This window comes from Nansenia antarctica (genome assembly GCF_963989245.1).
Source record: "Nansenia antarctica genome assembly, chromosome: 15".
NCBI classification, from domain to species: Eukaryota; Metazoa; Chordata; class Actinopteri; order Argentiniformes; family Microstomatidae; genus Nansenia; species Nansenia antarctica.
The window spans coordinates 23,716,164-23,736,760 of record NC_137685.1 but is presented as its reverse complement, the minus strand read 5'-3'; the positions used below and the strand labels follow the sequence as shown (position 1 = coordinate 23,736,760).

The following is a 20,597-nucleotide window of genomic DNA, read 5'->3' as shown; positions in this document are numbered from 1 at the left end:
AGGCTGAAAGCGATGCAAATGACTCCACCCTGCCCCCACTGTGATAGATGACTCCAGTCCAGTATGGAGGGTTACCTGCTGGTTGCCACCTCCAAAGTGAGTTTCTTTAATCTCTCTGCTATATTTACAAGAATAGTTCTCACTATAGTCTGTGTGAAAAACTACGTCATTCTGGGTCAGGGTTTCTCTCAAACTCCTCAGTCTTTCAAACTGGTGCTTGATATTGTAAATGTGCCTGGAGAAGTTTGAGAGGTGTTCCTGTGTGACAGGGGAGGCTGGTTCATTAGGGGCAATTGGACAATGCCCCACCAAAGGGAGAAGAGAGAGATTTTTTTTCTATGACTTCTAGACAGTGTTGCTTCTGAATATCATAGTCCAATCAGCTAGTGTTCTGTGGAGTATATCATAGTCCAATCAGCTAGTGTTCTGTGGAGTATAATCCAATCAGCTTCAAGTCCCGCCCCTTTCAGGGCAACTTTCACACTACTCGAAATTGCACTAGGCTGTTCTCGTAGACTTGCATGTAAAATCTATTTTGGTAACTTCAGGCCATTCGGTCATTTGTCTATGGGGTTTTGGGACATGCACAAAGAATCGTACGTGCTTACGTCATGTCATACGGCGTAGCTTTAGACGAGAACTTCCGGTTTTTCCTGCATCTCTTCCACGGTATCATGCCTCACGTTGACATGCTGTACCAGAAGCTGCAGAAGAAGGACATTGACGCAGTCTTCATAAAACATGCCGTCCAAAGCTTCACAAGCAGCATGCAGGCCATAAGGTAAGATCAAAAAATATAGTTTGTACCTTCTCCGTAATATAGAACTGTGTAATAATCAAATGTATGCATGCTATGATGAATGGGAAAGGCGCCGGTAAAACTAGTAGGCTTATATAACAATGAGTTGAATTAAAATTAGGGCTTGCCCGAGTAATTGGAGTAGGATATTCCACTATTCATTTGGTAGGTTGCTATGCGAAGCTTCTTTTTTGCAACAAATATTTGCATTTAATTTATTATGTTACATTATATTAATATGTAGTTACTTAATGTAATGTAGTATATTACATTTATCAAACTATACAATACATTTTGTCAGCGAATTACAACTAAGCATTTTTTTTAGATATATGTATTAGGCTAATATATAGAACATGTCTAAAAATGTCTGAGGTTTAATTTGTGAATAGATAGACCTACATATTTCTATTCAAGAATAGGCATATCTACCTAAATAGCTCCAAGATATCTAAGTGGTCGGGAGTGACTCATGTGCACAGCCTGTTAAAGCTAAAGTCAACTGTTATACTTAAAACAGATCCCTCTCTCCTTGAGACCTTAAATCATCGTTAGACTACATTTCAGAAATTACTGTAGATACAATTACAACTACAAGACAGCAGATTGTTCAGCTACATTTTCTTATTTGAAATCTTAACACTGTTGGTCTGTCTGCCTTCAGGGACCAAAGCTCATCTCAAGAGCAGCAGCAAGAAGCCACAGGAACCAGAACATCAAGGAGGGTCTTGGGAGAAGAAGAGAAGCAGAGGCTGTCTAAAGAGGTAGGTCCAAGTTTTGAAACACAGTGTTGGAAAATCACCACCAATCAGAGTTACATTCAGGGATGGGATGGTAGCAGTCTTTATTCAGTGTTGTACTTCCAAAGTGCTTATTTCCACATTTTCTTTCACACCCCATACTTTTGACAGATCTGCGACACAATCCTGTCCCACTCCAAAGAAAGGTTTTCTTTCACCAACCACCTTGTGAGTGCCACGCTGCTCCAAGGAGAGATGTTCCAACAGCACTGCCATGCATTCCCTGTTGAGGCTCTGAACACCACTGTCAAGGCATACCCCATGCTGAACCAGGTGAAGCTCAAGACTGAGCTGTCCCTTGTCTATGAGAGTGCTGAGTTCAAGGGCTGCTCTGGTGCACTGGCACTGTACCAGGTTCTACACAGTTACAACCTCCAGGAGACTTTCTCTGAGACTGTAGCTCTGTTGAACATCCTAATTACTACTCCCATGACAACAGCTGAAGCTGAGAGGTGTTTCTCGACCCTTAAGAGAATCAAGAACTTCCTGCGAAACACAATGGGCCAGGAGCGCCTGAATGCACTGGCCATGCTTTCAATGGAGAGGGAACTAGTCAGGAAGATGCCTGATTTTAATGAGAGGGTCATTGATTGTTTTGCTGCTTTGAAAGAGAGACGAGCTAAATTTCAATACAAGTGAGCAGTATGTATGCCGTCCATATTTTGTATTTTGTAGTATGTAAATAGTTTTATCCATCCATTGCACATTATCAGCCCCTGTGCCACTGCTCTTTATCCTGGATTTGCTGCACCTAAAATAAAATATGTGATAACTGAATACCAATGGCTGTGAGAGTCAATTTATTTAAGCCCGCTGATTTAGGTGAATTTACCCTTGTACGTGTCACCTTAACCATCAACGCAACAATTGCCCCCCCTGAGAGATTTGGCAGGAGCCGCCACTGCTGTGTGATCTCCACCAACTTCTCAATGGAGGTATTCATCAGAGCAACGCATCCGGGTACTTTCCCCTCCCGTAATGTCCACGCCCCTTTTTGGGTGATAGAAGAGTAGAAGTTTGACTGGCGGTCAATGGGAATTTCTGGTCTTTGCTACTTTAATCCGATAAAATAAGAAAACCGTAGTGCTTTTTAGATATTAGGAGCACAAATCCGATGGCCAGTTAGGCAAACTATTATATAGTGTCATTGCCGATCAATGATCGACGTCGTTATATAGAGAAAATGAATGAAATAGGGGTTGATTCATCAGAGCAGTCATACGTCATCTCCCTGTCATCAGGCATTTGTAGTTCTTCAGTTGATTTGCCGTGTAAATCCCCAGATGAGTGTTACATTAGTTTTCTTAAGATAGGATAATAAATAAATCTGTTCAATGGGCATTTGCCAAAGTAGCCTACTGTTAATCAGTATTTATCCTGTATGGTGTATATGAAGATGTTATGACGTTTTATCATGAAAATAATGAACAGCAAGCTCGATCCAAAACTAGGGCCGGTGGAGGAGGGCAATTGTCACATTGGACAGACTACCAAAACAGAAAAATAAAGTATCTTAACGACAGCAAAAGTGATGGATGTCAGAAATACATTACCTGGAGATTCAATAAGGTACTTTTATATGACAGGATATTGGTTAGGGTTATATGACACCTGTAGCGAGATAGATAGATAGAGCCAAAAGTAAAAAGTCGCAAAAAAAAAAAGTCGCTAGTAATTGTATGACGCGCCAAACAATCCGCTGAGATGAAAAGTACGTTTTAGAGCATTTATTGAATAGAACAATCAAACTTGGCGACGTACAAAAATAATCCATAAGCGATCAAAACCAGAAAAATAACAAACTATGCGTATAGAATATGCGTATAATGCGGTCAACAAAAATACATCGTTCCCCTCTCTCTCCACTACCGCCATGCAAGGTGCGCAGGTGATTAAATTACCTTGCAATATCACCCCCCATAACCATACGACTTCTCAATACGGTGATCTAGGCAATAAACAAACAATCAAAGTAAACTCACAATAAACCCATTAGCCTGTTATACTAAATACCCCCTAAATCATATTCATACCTCCTACAACACCTCAGGCCTTTAGGTCGGGTGGTTCATCCACATGGATGGAGGCAGACTGAAAGGACACACATTCATTGCCTATTTCATAAATGTTCTCCATATAACGACGTCGATCATTGATCGGCAACGACACTATATAATTGTTTGCCTGACTGGCCATCGGATTTGGGCAGTCTGGGGATTTACACGGCAAATCAAATGACAGGGATTAAAGCAAAAAAAAATCTCCTGACGGAAAAAGAAATTCAGGCCAAATCGGGGCCGGTGGCTTTCCGTGCGCAAAGGCGCGTGCGACTTTCCGTTCTATGTTCTAATGCTTTGACTTTTCTTTCGAAAAATGTGAACACATTTCCGCGTTGTATAAAATCAATGACACATCGCTAGTCAACAAACACAGCTTGTTTTGTGAGCCTGCTAACAATGTAAAGTAGTGTTCTAGTTAACTAGGTAGCAGTCCAATCCATTTCGCTGCAGTATGTTGGCTTGACTAGCGAGTTTGTGTTGTGATTCTCAACAACGTTGAAACGTAGTTTCACCCTTTTCCATAGTTTTGAATAATAAATGTGTGGACTGACGATGTAGCGCAGCCTAACTTATTCTAATAATTATTTAACATAGTTTTATTGTGATAATTATTCCCCCCTCCTCCCAGACTTACAAGGTCACATTATTATTGGATTGGTTGTTTGCGTGCCGGGTGAAGTTAGCTAAACATTTAACCTGCTAGCTAGCAAGAGACACATAATGTCACTCTCCAAAGGTCTAAAGAGGAAAGTTGACGGTGAAAACCGGGCATTTAAAGAGGAATGGACAGCGAACTATGCGTTCATCCTACCTGGTTTCATCAATGCAAAGCCGTTGTGAGACTCACATTTTACGTGCTCACAATGAATGTTCCCTTCCACCTATACATGCGAGTCGTCCTTTCGTCAATGAATGCGATAAAGACGGAATAGAGGAATCGATTGATGCATAAAAACCTTGAGAACTGCCGGATTAAAGTGACGTCCATAATAATAATAAATAATAATAATACATTAGACTTATAGCGCTTTTCTAGACACTCAAAGACGTCCATATCACCAGATAGCCAACTGCATTTACTTTGTTACTGTTCACATGTGTGGTGCAGTCACATAGCCTATAAGTAAACATTAAGTTTGAATGATTTACTGAGCTGGCGTTACTTTTTTCAAACCACACACCGCATGTCGGCTATTTCAGCACCACGCATTGTCCACCTATTTATCACTATGAGGGGTTCAGCGTCAGTGCACCCCGCTCTGTTACTGTCGCATAGTTGTAGCCAATAAAGGCCTATATGTAGGCTATATAGGCTATTATATATCATTTATATACCTAATGCCAACATCAAAATAGATTGTATGCCTCTACAAATCATATTACACCAGGTAAAATCCGTCACAACTTGGAATAAATCCGTCACAACTTGGAATAAATTGACGGAAATCCGTCGTAGCGACGTAATCCCTGAAATTAAGAACTCCAAATCCCTGATGACAGGGAGATGACGTATGACTGCTCTGATGTCTGAGGCTTGTTTCGGATCCGCTTTTCCATGTTTCACGTCAGGGTGATGCCTCAATAAGTGGTTTCCGTAGATGTGTGGTGTTTCCACAAAATGTAACCTCCACTGCGCACAGCTTGCATATGGCTTTGCTTTTGGCGACTGTAAAAAGTATTAATGTGTGTAGACTTCCTAACACTGTAGGGTATTGACTTCCTACACTGTATGAGGGTGTAGCAGGTTACTTTCTGCTGGGTTAGTATTCTGCGTTGTGTCTTTTTCACGAAGAAACACCGGTTGGATGAGCAGTGGATTTATTCCCTTTAACATAGACACATCAGAAACAGGTGTCACATCAGTTCTCTTCCACCATCCACATACTGTAAAAAATAAATACAATGATGAACACCAACATATTGTGACGTTAGAATTATAAGGTTCTATCTCAATTTTTGTCAACATTTAGTTTTTTACATAATCTGATCCATTAGGTGTTTATTAATGCCTGTGTGGTGTTATCTTTAAAATGTTGACATTTTTGAGTTAGTAATTAATCAAATACAAAGGTTTTGATTGATTGATTGAAAACTTTATTAGAAGATTTGCAGAAGTAGGTACATGAAAGTACATATTACATACAAGGTCAACTAACAGGATAAAAACCCAAGAAAGCCACTGGCTTATTTCAATTGGGGTCCTTGATTCTCAATTCATCTTTACATGTAAGACAGACAGAAAAACTAGTACTATCTACAAGATAATACAGACAAATAACTATTACTATCTACAAGATAAACATACATCCGTCATGGGAAGAACAATACAACAAAACATAAGGTATGTACAGGTGGGGGCGGGGGACAAAACACAAAGTATGTACAGTGGGTAGTTCAGGTCTTTTAAACTGATTTTTGTTTTAGAGGGTCCAGTTACGGATTGCAGCCTCCTGTAAATGTTTTTTGAGAGTGGTTTTGAAGGTGGGCAGTGTTTTACACTCCTTTAAGATTATAGGAAGGGCGTTCCACATCTTTACTGCATAGTTTGTAAACGAGTTTAAACCCTTGTTTGTGGTGCAACGCGGTTGAACGTGGTTCGTGGAGCTTCCTCTGGTGTTGTAAGTGTGGACGTTGTTCACTTTTTGGAAGTATGTTCCATCTCATAGAACATAATGGAATGTAAAAACTTTGGTGCTCAATATCTCTGAACTACCCTAAATGGAGATAGAACCTTCTCATTCTAAGCTCACGATATACTGTATCACGAGGCAACATCGCCATTACAACTGGCACAATGTACATTCTCAAGACCAGCGCGCGCCTCTCCCCTCACGTTCACACGATGGCTAGCTGCTAGCATACTACCTAGTAGCCAGTCTCACTCCTCAATCTTAATCAAAACAAAATATAAGAAGACAATTTCTTCTACACAGCTTAGCAAACACAAAAACATCCACATTATATTCTGTGTGTGTCGCAAAAATATTCAACCGCAAAATCTCAAATAACTGACGATGGAGAGAGCAGAAAAAGACCGTGTTACCAGCTCAGAGTAAAACGCGTTCTGAAGTTGGACCATGCGTGTCACCGTAATAGCGCTCCCTAGTGAAACAAAAAAAGGTATGCAATGTAATTAACGGGGTAGGAACCAATCATCTCAATCTCATTTTGGGGAAATTCACAACACAAATAAAATAGCATAATAGACAATATTGACTTGGCTACAAGGGCATAGGCTACTGTATGCTAATGTATCTTGCTGTAACCTTCTGTACTCTTCCTGTAGTTCTGGGTCAGTGTACATTTTGGCTCTGAATTTTGTCAGCCTAGCCTTTGCTAAAGCTCTCTTTTTTTTCCACCTGCTGACTGTCTGCAATGAAACAGGACATAAAGCAAAACATATAAACAGTTAGTACATGTTTACTCATTATACATAATTAGACAATAATGAAGTAGCCTATATAAATGTCATCTGTCAACTGTATCATAACACCGCTGATTGATTGATTTTCAACTGCATGAAATACCATAATGTCTATGGTTCACAGAGTCGGTCAGGAAGTCCAACAGCCAATAGCACAGCGAGGTGTTCACTCCCAGCCCATCCAGTTTTTGTACAAGCTGCGGGGGGATGATTGTGTTAAAAGCTGAGCTAAAGGTCCCCCGACCTTGTAATAGAACAAGCCCTCATGCGAAGTATGAAATGTTTGAAACACAACGTTTGGTTCTAGTGGATGTGGGTTCCTTCCAACCCTGCAACATCTGAAATCAACAATGCAATGAAAGAAGTGACATGGGTAAACTATGAAACTAGTGAACAGCACAAGGACCGTTCTGCATCAACACAGGAAAGAGACAACGCAGACACTAAATAAACAGACATAGGCAGACATCAAAATACTTGATGATACTTGATTGTTGGAGTCACAAAATCTGTTGCCGGGTATGAACACCTTCAACACCTAATCACTGGTGTGACAGCCCATAATACTGTGAATGTGGACCATTCAAAAGAGGTTGGTAGAAGGGTCTTAAATCTCACAACATAGCTATCTATCTCACGGCATTTGATAACAATGTCGAAGCGAGAGGCGTTTATAGCTTCGGTCTGCAAAGAGAATGTGGAGGACTTTCTACATTTTGAAAAACTCCACGTAAATTCTAACTTTGGAAAGATTACACCACGATTATGAACAGCCTTCATTTAAAGGACATGGTAGGGAAAAAGGTGACAGAATATACCTTCAAGAGGAAAGCACATGCAGTCACCATGGATTACAAATCCACAGTCAAACTGAACAAATTATCTGAAGCCTTCAAGTATGAACTCTGTGGGTATCCACCTGCGCTCTGCTCAAAAACAGTGTTTCTCCCAGTGAACAAACCCCAAATTGCAAAAGCAATATGGAACGCAGTCCCTCATGATGGTGCCAGAAAGAGACATCCCGTACTTTTCTTTACTTTTCTTTATTTGTATAGCACTTATTAAGACAGCAGTCACAAAGTGCTTCACAGTACATTTGGTAGAATATTGCATAACACAGCAAATAAACAGCCAGTGTAATTCATAAAAAAGTAAACAAGCATTTCACACAAGCAATAAAACAAATGATAAAATGAACGAATGATAAAATCAATGCAAATATCAGAAGTAAAAAGAGAAAACAACGTATAAAAATGCCATCCTATATAAGTGGGTTTTTAAACGTTTTTTAAAAAGTGGTACAGACCCAGCTAAACTGACAGTGAGGGGGAGGCGATTCCATAATGTTGGAGCTCCAACAGTAAAAGCACGGCCACCCTTTGTTTTGAGCCAGGTGTGTTTTAAGGAGGGATTTAAAAATCTCCAGGGTCTGAGCGGCCCGTACGTGGAGGGGGATGCTGTTCCAAAGTTTAGGTGCAGCAGCCGCAAAGCCTCATGGTCATGGGTAAAGGTGAGCCCATGTGGCTGTGGCGTTGTGTTGAAGACAGGCTGAAAGCGATGCAAATGACTCCACCCTGCCCCCACTGTGATAGATGACTCCAGTCCAGTATGGAGGGTTACCTGCTGGTTGCCACCTCCAAAGTGAGTTTCTTTAATCTCTCTGCTATATTTACAAGAATAGTTCTCACTATAGTCTACGTGAATAACTACGTCATTCTGGGTCAGGGTTTCTCTCAAACTCCTCAGTCTTTCAAACTGGTGCTTGATATTGTAAATGTGCCTGGAGAAGTTTGAGAGGTGTTCCTGTGTGAGCTCCACCAACTTCTCAATGGAGGTATTCATCAGAGCAACGCATCCGGGTACTTTCCCCTCCCGTAATGTCCACGCCCCTTTTTGGGTGATAGAAGAGTAGAAGTTTGACTGGCGGTCAATGGGAATTTCTGGTCTTTGCTACTTTAAAATAAAATAAGAAAACCGTAGTGCTTTTTAGATATTAGGAGCACAAATCCGATTTGTAGTTCTTCAGTTGATTTGCCGTGTAAATCCCCAGATGAGTGTTACATTAGTTTTCTTAAGATAGGATAATAAATAAATCTGTTCAATGGGCATTTGCCAAAGTAGCCTACTGTTAATCAGTATTTATCCTGTATGGTGTATATGAAGATGTTATGACGTTTTATCATGAAAATAATGAACAGCAAGCTCGATCCAAAACTAGGGCCGGTGGAGGAGGGCAATTGTCACATTGGACAGACTACCAAAACAGAAAAATAAAGTATCTTAACGACAGCAAAAGTGATGGATGTCAGAAATACATTACCTGGAGATTCAATAAGGTACTTTTATATGACAGGATATTGGTTAGGGTTATATGACACCTGTAGCGAGATAGATAGATAGAGCCAAAAGTAAAAAGTCGCTAATAAAAAAAAGTCGCTAGTAATTGTATGACGCGCCAAACAATCCGCTGAGATGAAAAGTACGTTTTAGAGCATTTATTGAATAGAACAATCAAACTTGGCGACGTACAAAAATAATCCATAAGCGATCAAAACCAGAAAAATAACAAACTATGCGTATAGAATATGCGTATAATGCGGTCTCCACTACCGCCATGCAAGGTGCGCAGGTGATTAAATTACCTTGCAATATCACCCCCCATAACCATATTACTTCTCAATACGGTGATCTAGGCAATAAACAAACAATCAAAGTAAACTCACAATAAACTCATTAGCCTGTTATACTAAATACCCCCTAAATCATATTCATACCTCCTACAACACCTCAGGCCTTTAGGTCGGGTGGTTCATCCACATGGATGGAGGCAGACTGAAAGGACACACATTCATTGCCTATTTCATAAATGTTCTCCATATAACGACGTCGATCATTGATCGGCAACGACACTATAATTGTTTGCCTGACTGGCCATCGGATTTGGGCAGTCTGGGGATTTACACGGCAAATCAAATGACAGGGATTAAAGCAAAAAAAAATCTCCTGACGGAAAATTCAGGCCAAATCGGGGCCGGTGGCTTTCCGTGCGCAAAGCGCGCGTGCGATTTTCCGTTCTACGTTCTAATGCTTTGACTTTTCTTTCGAAAAATGTGAACACATTTCCGCGTTGTATAAAATCAATGACACATCGCTAGTCAACTAACACAGCTTGTTTTGTGAGCCTGCTAACAATGTAAAGTAGTGTTATAGTTAACTAGGTAGCAGTCCAATCCATTTCGCTGCAGTATTTTGGCTTGACTAGCGAGTTTGTGTTGTGATTCTCAACAACGTTGAAACGTAGTTTCACCCTTTTCCATAGTTTTGAATAATAAATGTGTGGACTGATGATGTAGCGCAGCCTAACTTATTCTAATAATTATTTAACATAGTTTTATTGTGATAATTATTCCCCCCTCCTCCCAGACTTACAAGGTCACATTATTATTGGATTGGTTGTTTACGTGCCGGGTGAAGTTAGCTAAACATTTAACCTGCTAGCTAGCAAGAGACACATAATGTCACTCTCCAAAGGTCTAAAGAGGAAAGTTGACGGTGAAAACAGGGCATTTAAAGAGGAATGGACAGCGAACTATGCGTTCATCCTACCTGGTTTCATCAATGCAAAGCCGTTGTGAGACTCACATTTTACGTGCTCACAATGAATGTTCCCTTCCACCTATACATGCGAGTCGTCCTTTCGTCAATGAATGCGATAAAGACGGACTAGAGGAATCGATTGATGCATAAAAACCTTGAGAACTGCCGGATTAAAGTGACGTCCATAATAATAGTAAATAATAATAATACATTAGACTTATAGCGCTTTTCTAGACACTCAAAGACGTCCATATCACCAGATAGCCAACAAATAGTGACCGATGGGAGATGCCAGTTTTCTCATTTAAGTGAGATTTAATAGCCTAATATTATTTTTTCTATTTTTAATGAATGGCTCATTGTAATTATTATCCCTAGTAATGTAGCGTGTTTGCTCTGTCGTTTCAGGAGCATATTCATAGCTTTCAGTCACGTGGTTTCTTCCCTAGCAACCACCAACCTGACGGGCAAAAAGTATCATAGCAACATCGCTCAACATGGCTGCCTACTATTTAGACCACCTCACTCATGAAGAACTATCAAGATACACGACGGTGATAGGAGTGGAGGATTGACACCATTCAAATAGTGTTGGATTCCCTGTCTTCTACTCTATCCGGACACGTTGGAATTATTTTCCTAACCCCCGGAGAATCAAAGTTATTGACCTGCAAAGGGTGCCTCCTTGACCGGCTTTTCCCGTGAATAACACCGATTATGGAGGTGGTACAAACATAAGACTATTATTGCTAAATTCACCATCAGTATACGGTCATTTTGAGCCCTTAACCACCGCGCTGACACCCCGAGAAGATATACTTTTAATATGAAACTCGATCAACCGGGCGTTCACCGGCTGCTGGACGAAACTCCCAACTCCCGCTGTCAGCGAGGCGAGGGAATATTTATATCTGGGAATTAGCTCCTTGCTGTGTCCACGGTGATAGGAGTGGAGGATCGACTCCATTCAAATAGTGTTGGATTCCCTGTCTTCTACTCTATCCGGACACGTTGGAATTATTTTCCTAACCCCCGGAGAATCAAAGTTATTGACCTGCAAAGGGTGCCTCCTTGACCGGCTTTTCCCGTGAATAACACCGGTTATGGAGGTGGTACAAACATAAGACTATTATTGCTAAATTCACTATCAGTATACGGTCATTTTGAGCCCTTAACCACCGCGCTGACACCCCGAGAAGATATACTTTTAATATGAAACTCGATCAACCGGGCGTTCACCGGCTGCTGGACGAAACTCCCAACTCCCGCTGTCAGCGAGGCGAGGGAATATTTATATCCGGGAATTCGCTCCTTGCTGTGTCCACGGTGATAGGAGTGGAGGATCGACTCCATTCAAATAGTGTTGGATTCCCTGTCTTCTACTCTATCCGGACACGTTGGAATTATTTTCCTAACCCACGAGAAATCAAAGTTATTAACCCGCAAAAAGTGGGTTTTGCCCGTGGGTTTTGCCCGCAAAAAGTGCCTTTTGCCCGTCAGGTGGGCGTTTCCACTATGCTGTGACGTCACATGAAAGCTATGAATAGGCTAAGCGGATTCAGCTTTCTTTTTTTTTGCGCCGATTTTGTTGTCAATGTTTTTCATAAAATATAAACTGCATTTGCTTTGTTACTGTTCACATGTGTGGTGCAGTCACATAGCCTATAAGTAAACATTAAGTTTGAATGATTTACTGAGCTGGCGTTACTTTTTTCAAACCACACACCGCATGTCGGCTATTTCAGCACCACGCATTGTCCACCTATTTATCACTATGAGGGGTTCAGCGTCAGTGCACCCCGCTCTGTTACTGTCGCATAGTTGTAACCAATAAAGGCCTATATAGGCTATTATATATCATTTATATACCGTACCTAATACCAACATCAAAATAGATTGTATGCCTCTACAAATCATATTACACCAGGTAAAATCCGTCACAACTTGGAATAAATCCATCACAACTTGGAATAAATTGATGGAAATCCGTCGTAGCGACATAATCCCTGAAATTAAGAACTCCAAATCCCTGATGACAGGGAGATGACGTATGACTGCTCTGATGTCTGAGGCTTGTTTCGGATCCGCTTTTCCATGTTTCACGTCAGGGTGATGCCTCAATAAGTGGTTTCCGTAGATGTGTGGTGTTTCCACAAAATGTAACCTCCACTGCGCACAGCTTGCATATGGCTTTGCTTTTGGCGACTGTAAAAAGTATTAATGTGTGTAGACTTCCTAACACTGTAGGGTATTGACTTCCTACACTGTATGAGGGTGTAGCAGGTTACTTTCTGCTGGGTTAGTAGGGGTGTAACGGATCACGGAAATTCCGTGATCCGTTCGGATCGCCCTCCACGGTTCGGAACGCATGTGTACCGCGGATCAATTGCTAAATGTTAACAAGTAATAATATTACTTAATATCTTACTTAATATCTCTTATAAATCACAATGTAGAGTTGCCATGAAAAGATAGACGCGACAGTTGCGGGTTTGTTTTACTCTAAAGCGCAATGATAGGTTGATAATGCGAAAGAAAAATAATCCGTTGTTTGCTCACTACACGTGAAGCTGGGAATCCACAACAACAAGGCTGCGTTCGTAAATCCGCGTTCGTAAATCCGCTCTGGAATCTGAGCGCTGAGCGCTCTTGTCCAATCAAATTACATGGTCCCTTTATGACGTCGGACCCAGTGTGCGCTCCGGCGCTCTCAAAGCGAATTTACGAACGCGGCCCGAGTGTATCATGTTACGTTGTTCGGCGGAGAAGAACTCGAAATGCCTCCCTCCATTTAAATGCCATGTATGGGAGCACTTTGGCTTCTCTGTCAACTATGACGGGAGGCACGAAAAAGGCAGCTCGACAACTTCTGATAATGTAGGCATTTTTTTCATACCATGTTCAAAATAAGGGTTCACTTTATTATTTAGTTAAAAGTGGCATAAAACATGTTTATTCATCTGCTTTAAAGAGCCCAGTGATTCACTGCTGCAACCAGGCGCCTCCTCCCTCTCTCCTATCATTTAAATTGAGTGTATTTCAGTATACCGTAATTATGTAATGTTTGAGTGTAGAATATGTTATATATATATGATATATACAGTATATGTATATATATATGTATGTATATATATATATATATATATATATATATATATTACCAGTTTTGACATCTTGAATGTTGTTGGTTTTTGTCACATAGTAAAAGTGGTGTTTTTACAGAATTCAAGGAAAAAGCAGTTTTTATAAAAACAAAAATGTTTTGTGTTGATCCGAAAAATGATCCGATCCGTGAGTTAGGTGATCCGTATTCTGCGTTGTGTCTTTTTCACGAAGAAACACCGGTTGGATGAGCAGTGGATTTATTCCCTTTAACATAGACACATCAGAAACAGGTGTCACATCAGTTCTCTTCCACCATCCACATACTGTAAAAAATAAATACAATGATGAACACCAACATATTGTGACGTTAGAATTATAAGGTTCTATCTCAATTTTTGTCAACATTTAGTTTTCTACATAATCTGATCCACTAGGTGTTTATTAATGCCTGTGTGGTGTTATCTTTAAAATGTTGACATTTTTCAGTTAGTAATTAATCAAATACAAAGGTTCCATCACATAGAACATAATGGAATGTAAAAACTTTGGTGCTCAATATCTCTGAACTACCCTAAATGGAGATAGAACCTTATCATTCTAAGCTCACGATATACTGTATCACGAGGCAACATCGCCATTACAACTGGCACAATGTACATTCTCAAGACCAGCGCGCGCCTCTCCCCTCACGTTCACACGATGGCTAGCTGCTAGCATACAACCTAGTAGCCAGTCTCACTCCTCAATCTTAATCAAAACAAAATATAAGAAGACAATTTCTTCTACACAGCTTAGCAAACACATAAACATCCACATTATATTCTGTGTGTGTCGCAAAAATATTCAACCCCAAAATCTCAAATAACGATGGAGAGAGCAGAAAAAGCCCGTGTCACCAGCTCAGAGTAAAACGCGTTCTGAAGCTGGACCATGCGTGTCACCATAATAGCGCCCCCACGGGAAACAAAAAAGGTATGCAATGTAATTAACGGGGTAGGAACCAATAATCTCAATCTCATTTTGGGGAAATTCACAACACAAATAAAATAGCATAATAGACAATATTGACTTGGCTACAAGGGCATAGGCTACTGTATGCTAATGTATCTTGCTGTAACCTTCTGTACTCTTCCTGTAGTTCTGGGTCGGTGTACATTTTGGCTCTGAATTTTGTCAGCCTAGCCTTTGCTAAAGCTCTCTTTTTTTTCACCTGCTGACTGTCTGCAATGAAACAGGACATAAAGCAAAAAATATAAACAGTTAGTACATGTTTACTCATTATACATAATTAGACAATAATGAAGTAGCCTATATAAATGTCATCTGTCAACTGTATCATAACACCGCTGATTGATTGATTTTCAACTGCATGAAATACCATAATGTCTATGGTTCACAGAGTCGGTCAGGAAGTCCAACAGCCAATAGCACAGCGAGGTGTTCACTCCCAGCCCATCCAGTTTTTGTACAAGCTGCGGGGGGATGATTGTGTTAAAAGCTGAGCTAAAGGTCCCCCGACCTTGTAATAGAACAAGCCCTCATGCGAAGTATAAATGTTTGAAACACAACGTTTGGTTCTAGTGGATGTGGGTTCTTTCCAACCCGGCAACATCTGAAATCAACAATGCAATGAAAGAAGTGACAGGGGTAAACTATGAAACTAGTGAACAGCACAAGGACCGTTCTGCATCAACACAGGAAAGAGACAACGCAGACACTAAATAAACAGACATAGGCAGACATCAAAATACTTGATGATACTTGATTGTTGGAGTCACAAAATCTGTTGCCGGGTATGAACACCTTCAACACCTAATCACTGGTGTGACAGCCCATAATACTGTGAATGTGGACCATTCAAAAGAGGTTGGTAGAAGGGTCTTAAATCTCACAACATAGCTATCTATCTCACGGCATTTGATAACAATGTCGAAGCGAGAGGCGTTTATAGCTTCGGTCTGCAAAGAGAATGTGGAGGACTTTCTACATTTTGAAAAACTCCACGTAAGTTCTAACTTTGGAAAGATTACACCACGATTATGAACAGCCTTCATTTAAAGGACATGGTAGGGAAAAAGGTGACAGAATATACCTTCAAGAGGAAAGCACATGCAGTCACCATGGATTACAAATCCACAGTCAAACTGAACAAATTATCTGAAGCCTTCAAGTATGAACTCTGTGGGTATCCACCTGCGCTCTGCTCAAAAACAGTGTTTCTCCCAGTGAACAAACCCCAAATTGCAAAAGCAATATGGAACGCAGTCCCTCATGATGGTGCCAGAAAGAGACATCCCTTACTTTTCTTTACTTTTCTTTATTTGTATAGCACTTATTAAGACAGCAGTCACAAAGTGCTTCACAGTACATTTGGTAGAATATTGCATAACACAGCAAATAAACATCCAGCGTAATTCATAAAAAAGTAAACAAGCATTTCACACAAGCAATAAAACAAATGATAAAATGAACGAATGATAAAATCAATGCAAATATCAGAAGTAAAAAGAGAAAGGTATAAAAATGCCATCCTATATAAGTGGGTTTTTAAACGTTTTTTAAAAAGTGGTACAGACCCAGCTAACCTGACAGTGAGGGGGAGGCGATTCCATAATGTTGGAGCTCCAACAGTAAAAGCACGGCCACCCTTTGTTTTGAGCCAGGTGTGTTTTAAGGAGGGATTTAAACATCTCCAGGGTCTGAGCGGCCCGTACGTGGAGGGGGAGGCTGTTCCAAAGTTTAGGTGCAGCAGCCGCAAAGCCTCATGGTCATGGGTAAAGGTGAGCCCATGTGGCTGTGGCGTCGTGTTGAAGACAGGCTGAAAGCGATGCAAATGACTCCACCCTGCTCCCACTGTGATAGATGACACCAGTCCAGTATGGAGGGTTACCTGCTGGTTGCCACCTCCAAAGTGAGTTTCTTTAATCTCTCTGCTATATTTACAAGAATAGTTCTCACTATAGTCTACGTGAATAACTACGTCATTCTGGGTCAGGGTTTCTCTCAAACTCCTCAATCTTTCAAACTGGTGCTTGATATTGTAAATGTGCCTGGAGAAGTTTGAGAGGTGTTCCTGTGTGAGCTCCACCAACTTCTCAATGGAGGTATTCATCAGAGCAACGCATCCGGGTACTTTCCCCTCCCGTAATGTCCACGCCCCTTTTTGGGTGATAGAAGAGTAGAAGTTTGACTGGCGGTCAATGGGAATTTCTGGTCTTTGCTACTTTAATCCGATAAAATAAGAAAACCGTAGGGTTTTGATTCATCAGAGCAGTCATACGTCATCTCCCTGTCATCAGGCATTTGTAGTTCTTCAGTTGATTTGCCGTGTAAATCCCCAGATGAGTGTTACATTAGTTTTCTTAAGATAGGATAATAAATACATCTGTTCAAGGGGCATTTGCCAAAGTAGCCTACTGTTAATCAGTATTTATCCTGTATGGTGTATATGAAGATGTTATGACGTTTTATCATGAAAATAATGAACAGCAAGCTAGATCCAAAACTAGGGCCGGTGGAGGAGGGCAATTGTCACATTGGACAGACTACCAAAACAGAAAAATAAAGTATCTTAACGACAGCAAAAGTGATGGATGTCAGAAATACATTACCTGGAGATTCAATAAGGTACTTTTATATGACAGGATATTGGTTAGGGTTATATGACACCTGTAGCGAGATAGATAGATAGAGCCAAAAGTAAAAAGTCGCTGAGAGACGCAACCAGGGTCTGGGCTGGTAATTGTATGACGCGCCAAACAATCCGCTGAGATGAAAAGTACGTTTTAGAGCATTTATTGAATAGAACAATCAAACTTGGCGACGTACAAAAATAATCCATAAGCGATCAAAACCAGAAAAATAACAAACAATGCGTATAGAATATAGAATAGAATAGACTTTATTGTCCTTGTACAGTTGCCTATACAATGAAATTGTAGTGGTTCTTCTGAAGGTGCAAAAACAGAAAAACATATTCACATATTCACAAACCTATACACATAACATATCACAAATATTACACACTAGACAAATTCAAAAGCGAAAATGCTATAAAACAAGCTAAGAGACAATGAGGTCCGTGGTGTCAAGTGCAAATAAAGACAACAATATTAAGAAAATAAAAACAACTATAAAAGCAAGCTAAAAGACAAGAGGTCAGTGTCTCATCATATGACTTCTCAATACGGTGATCAAGGCAATAAACAAACAAGTAAACTCACAATAAACCCAGCCTGTTATACTAAATACCCCCTAAATCATATTCATGCCTCCGACAACACCTCAGGCCTTTGGGTGGTTCATCCACATGGATGGAGGCAGACTGAAAGTATGTAATCCTACTTTGATTGTTTGTTTATTGCCTTGATCACCGTATTGAGAAGTCATATGGTTATGGGGGGTGATATTGCAAGGTATTTTAAGCACCTGCGCACCTTGCATTGCGGTAGTGGAGAGAGAGGGGAGCGATGTATTTTTGTTGACCGCTGTTAGAGCAAATTATCAATAAAGGCAGCCTGTTTCGTTTCAAGATGTATAAGAAATGATATTTAATATTTTCCTCTATACAGGTTCGTCAGACGCATCTGAAGATTCAAAGTTCCTCGTAAAGTCAAGATCATTCATTACATCTCAGTATTTATGCACTCAGGTACCCTCAGGTAAGAGGTCCGCCCTCGAGTGAGGTCTAGACCAATCATGAGCAATGGGTGTGGATTTGTACATCGAGGAAGATGATGGGGGATGAAGGTTAAGGGGGAATCGGCCCCCACTTTCTCCTAAAGACACAAAGGTGAAAAAGGAACACAATGGCTACAACTGGTTTAGTCTGGTCTTAGAGTACTGGGTCTGGGGAAACACAAAAGTCCAAAACTGCTCTAGATGGCTTAGTCCATCTAGGTAGAAAAGAGAGCAATCAGGTCTTTGTAATCATTTAAATATGTCTGTTGTCTAGCCAATGTCAAGCTTCAAGTAGAGAAACTGGTTTCATTTTGTGTTTACAACAGGAAATCAGTTTCTATAGCTTTCTCTAGATATTAAATTTTCTGTTGTGAAGTTTGAATCTTAAATGTAGAAAAATGTCTTATTACATATAATAGTTTTCTCTCACACCGCATTATACGCATATGACACAGATGAACCACTGATGAACCAGATGAGACACTGACCTCATGTCTTTTAGCTTGCTTTTATAGTTGTTTTGATTTTCTTAATATTGCTGTGAATATGTGAATATGTTTTTCTGTTTTTGCACCTTCAGAAGAACCACATTTTCATTGTATAGGCAACTGTACAAGGACAATAAAGTGTATTCTTTCAACCCTTCCAACTTCCTGAATGAGCAGGGAGAGTTTGAGAAGCCTGAGGCCTTCCTGCCCTTCTCTGCAGGTATATAGCGCAAAACAAAGTACATCGCTATAGATAAATGTTGATGATGGATGGAAATAAATGGCTGATTGAGCTTTTTTCTTGTTATTGTTGTTAATGTTTCAGGGCCTCGTATGTGTCTTGGGGAAGGACTAGCTCGTATGGAGCTTTTCCTGATTATGGTGACGCTTCTGCGACGCTTCCAGTTTGTCTGGCCTGAGGACGCAGGGGAACCTGACTACACTCCTGTGTTTGGAGTTACTCTGTCCCCCAAGCCCTATAGACTAGGTGTAAGGCTGAGAGGGAACCAGTGAGGGGGAAGAGGTCAGGTATAGTCTGATATTATCGATGTGATATAGTTAAACCCTGTATGTTGTTGTTGTTGTTGTTGTTGTCTATTGTACTTGCTATTGTGTTTTACACAAATAATTGTTGCTGTCAGTTTTGCTTTGTATAACCTTGATTAAGATTGATGGAACACTTGGCGCACTGTGTGACAAAATGTTGGTTCAAGTAAATATGTCTTCCTCCTTCGTCTCCTTCCTTACATGCGTTACCATTGAAGAGCATACGTTGTTAAAATATTATTGGACTGGTATGTAATATTTTTGTAAAATAAATAGTTAGCAAACATTAGTTTAACATAAGTTATGTGGAATGTTTGGCTTGCTGAATTCTTAATAAAAGTATTTATAAATGATTGTTCTGCAGTTGTTCCTCGTCTCTAAAGCATTTTTCACACAGGTCACAACCAATGAATCGAGACTAGCAACCTGTCTTGTACAGTTGCAATCAAAATTATTCAACCCCCAATTGCACATTAGGTTTATTGGCAAACTATTTCTCAGCTGTTTGCAATAAACAAATTACACAATAACTGTTTAAGTAGTTCAATGAAACTAATATTACACGTTTAAAAAAAAAATCCAAATTCAACACAAAATTCTACTTGAGTAGGCTACAGCTCAAGCAGGAGTTGAAAATGTGAGAAAGATGCGGTGCCAACAACAGATTAACATTGCTATTAAAATCGATTTTCTCGGACCTAGCAAAAGTGAACCCTCGCATATGGAGTATACCGTTTAGCAATCGGTTTTGCGAATCACATTATTGCATTACAATTTGAATATTGACTCAAATAACGCAGGCAAAAGTGGCAAATGAATATGCTATTTTGGGATTGCATAGTCATTTGCACATTAGAATGAACTTTAGAATTTTGTCAGCTACAAAGCAGCGCATGACTTTGAAAATTAAATGTCAAATGGCTTTGCATTATAATTTTAATATTGACAGTGAATGTGCACATCAGGTACATGCAAATGAAAATGAAAATCATTAGAATTGCATTTGAATTTGAATATTGTCTGAAAGAACGCATGCAAAAGTGGAACATGCAATTGCAATCTCATATTGCATTAGCATTTGAATTAAGTCTACTATAT

General features: G+C 40.1%; 1 protein-coding gene across 1 annotated transcript; it reads left to right on the top strand.

Moving 5' to 3' along the window:
• Nucleotides 1-611: 611 nt before the first annotated feature.
• On the top strand, nucleotides 612-19,466 carry LOC308171267 (uncharacterized protein; the record flags this gene model as incomplete). The annotated part of the gene is made up of 4 exons (XM_080546106.1): nucleotides 612-781; nucleotides 1,464-1,563; nucleotides 1,711-1,909; nucleotides 19,303-19,466. 4 exons carry the CDS (start codon nucleotides 612-614, stop codon nucleotides 19,464-19,466), a joined length of 633 nt encoding a protein of 210 aa, XP_080402232.1.
• Between the last annotated feature and the right edge of the window lie 1,131 nt (nucleotides 19,467-20,597).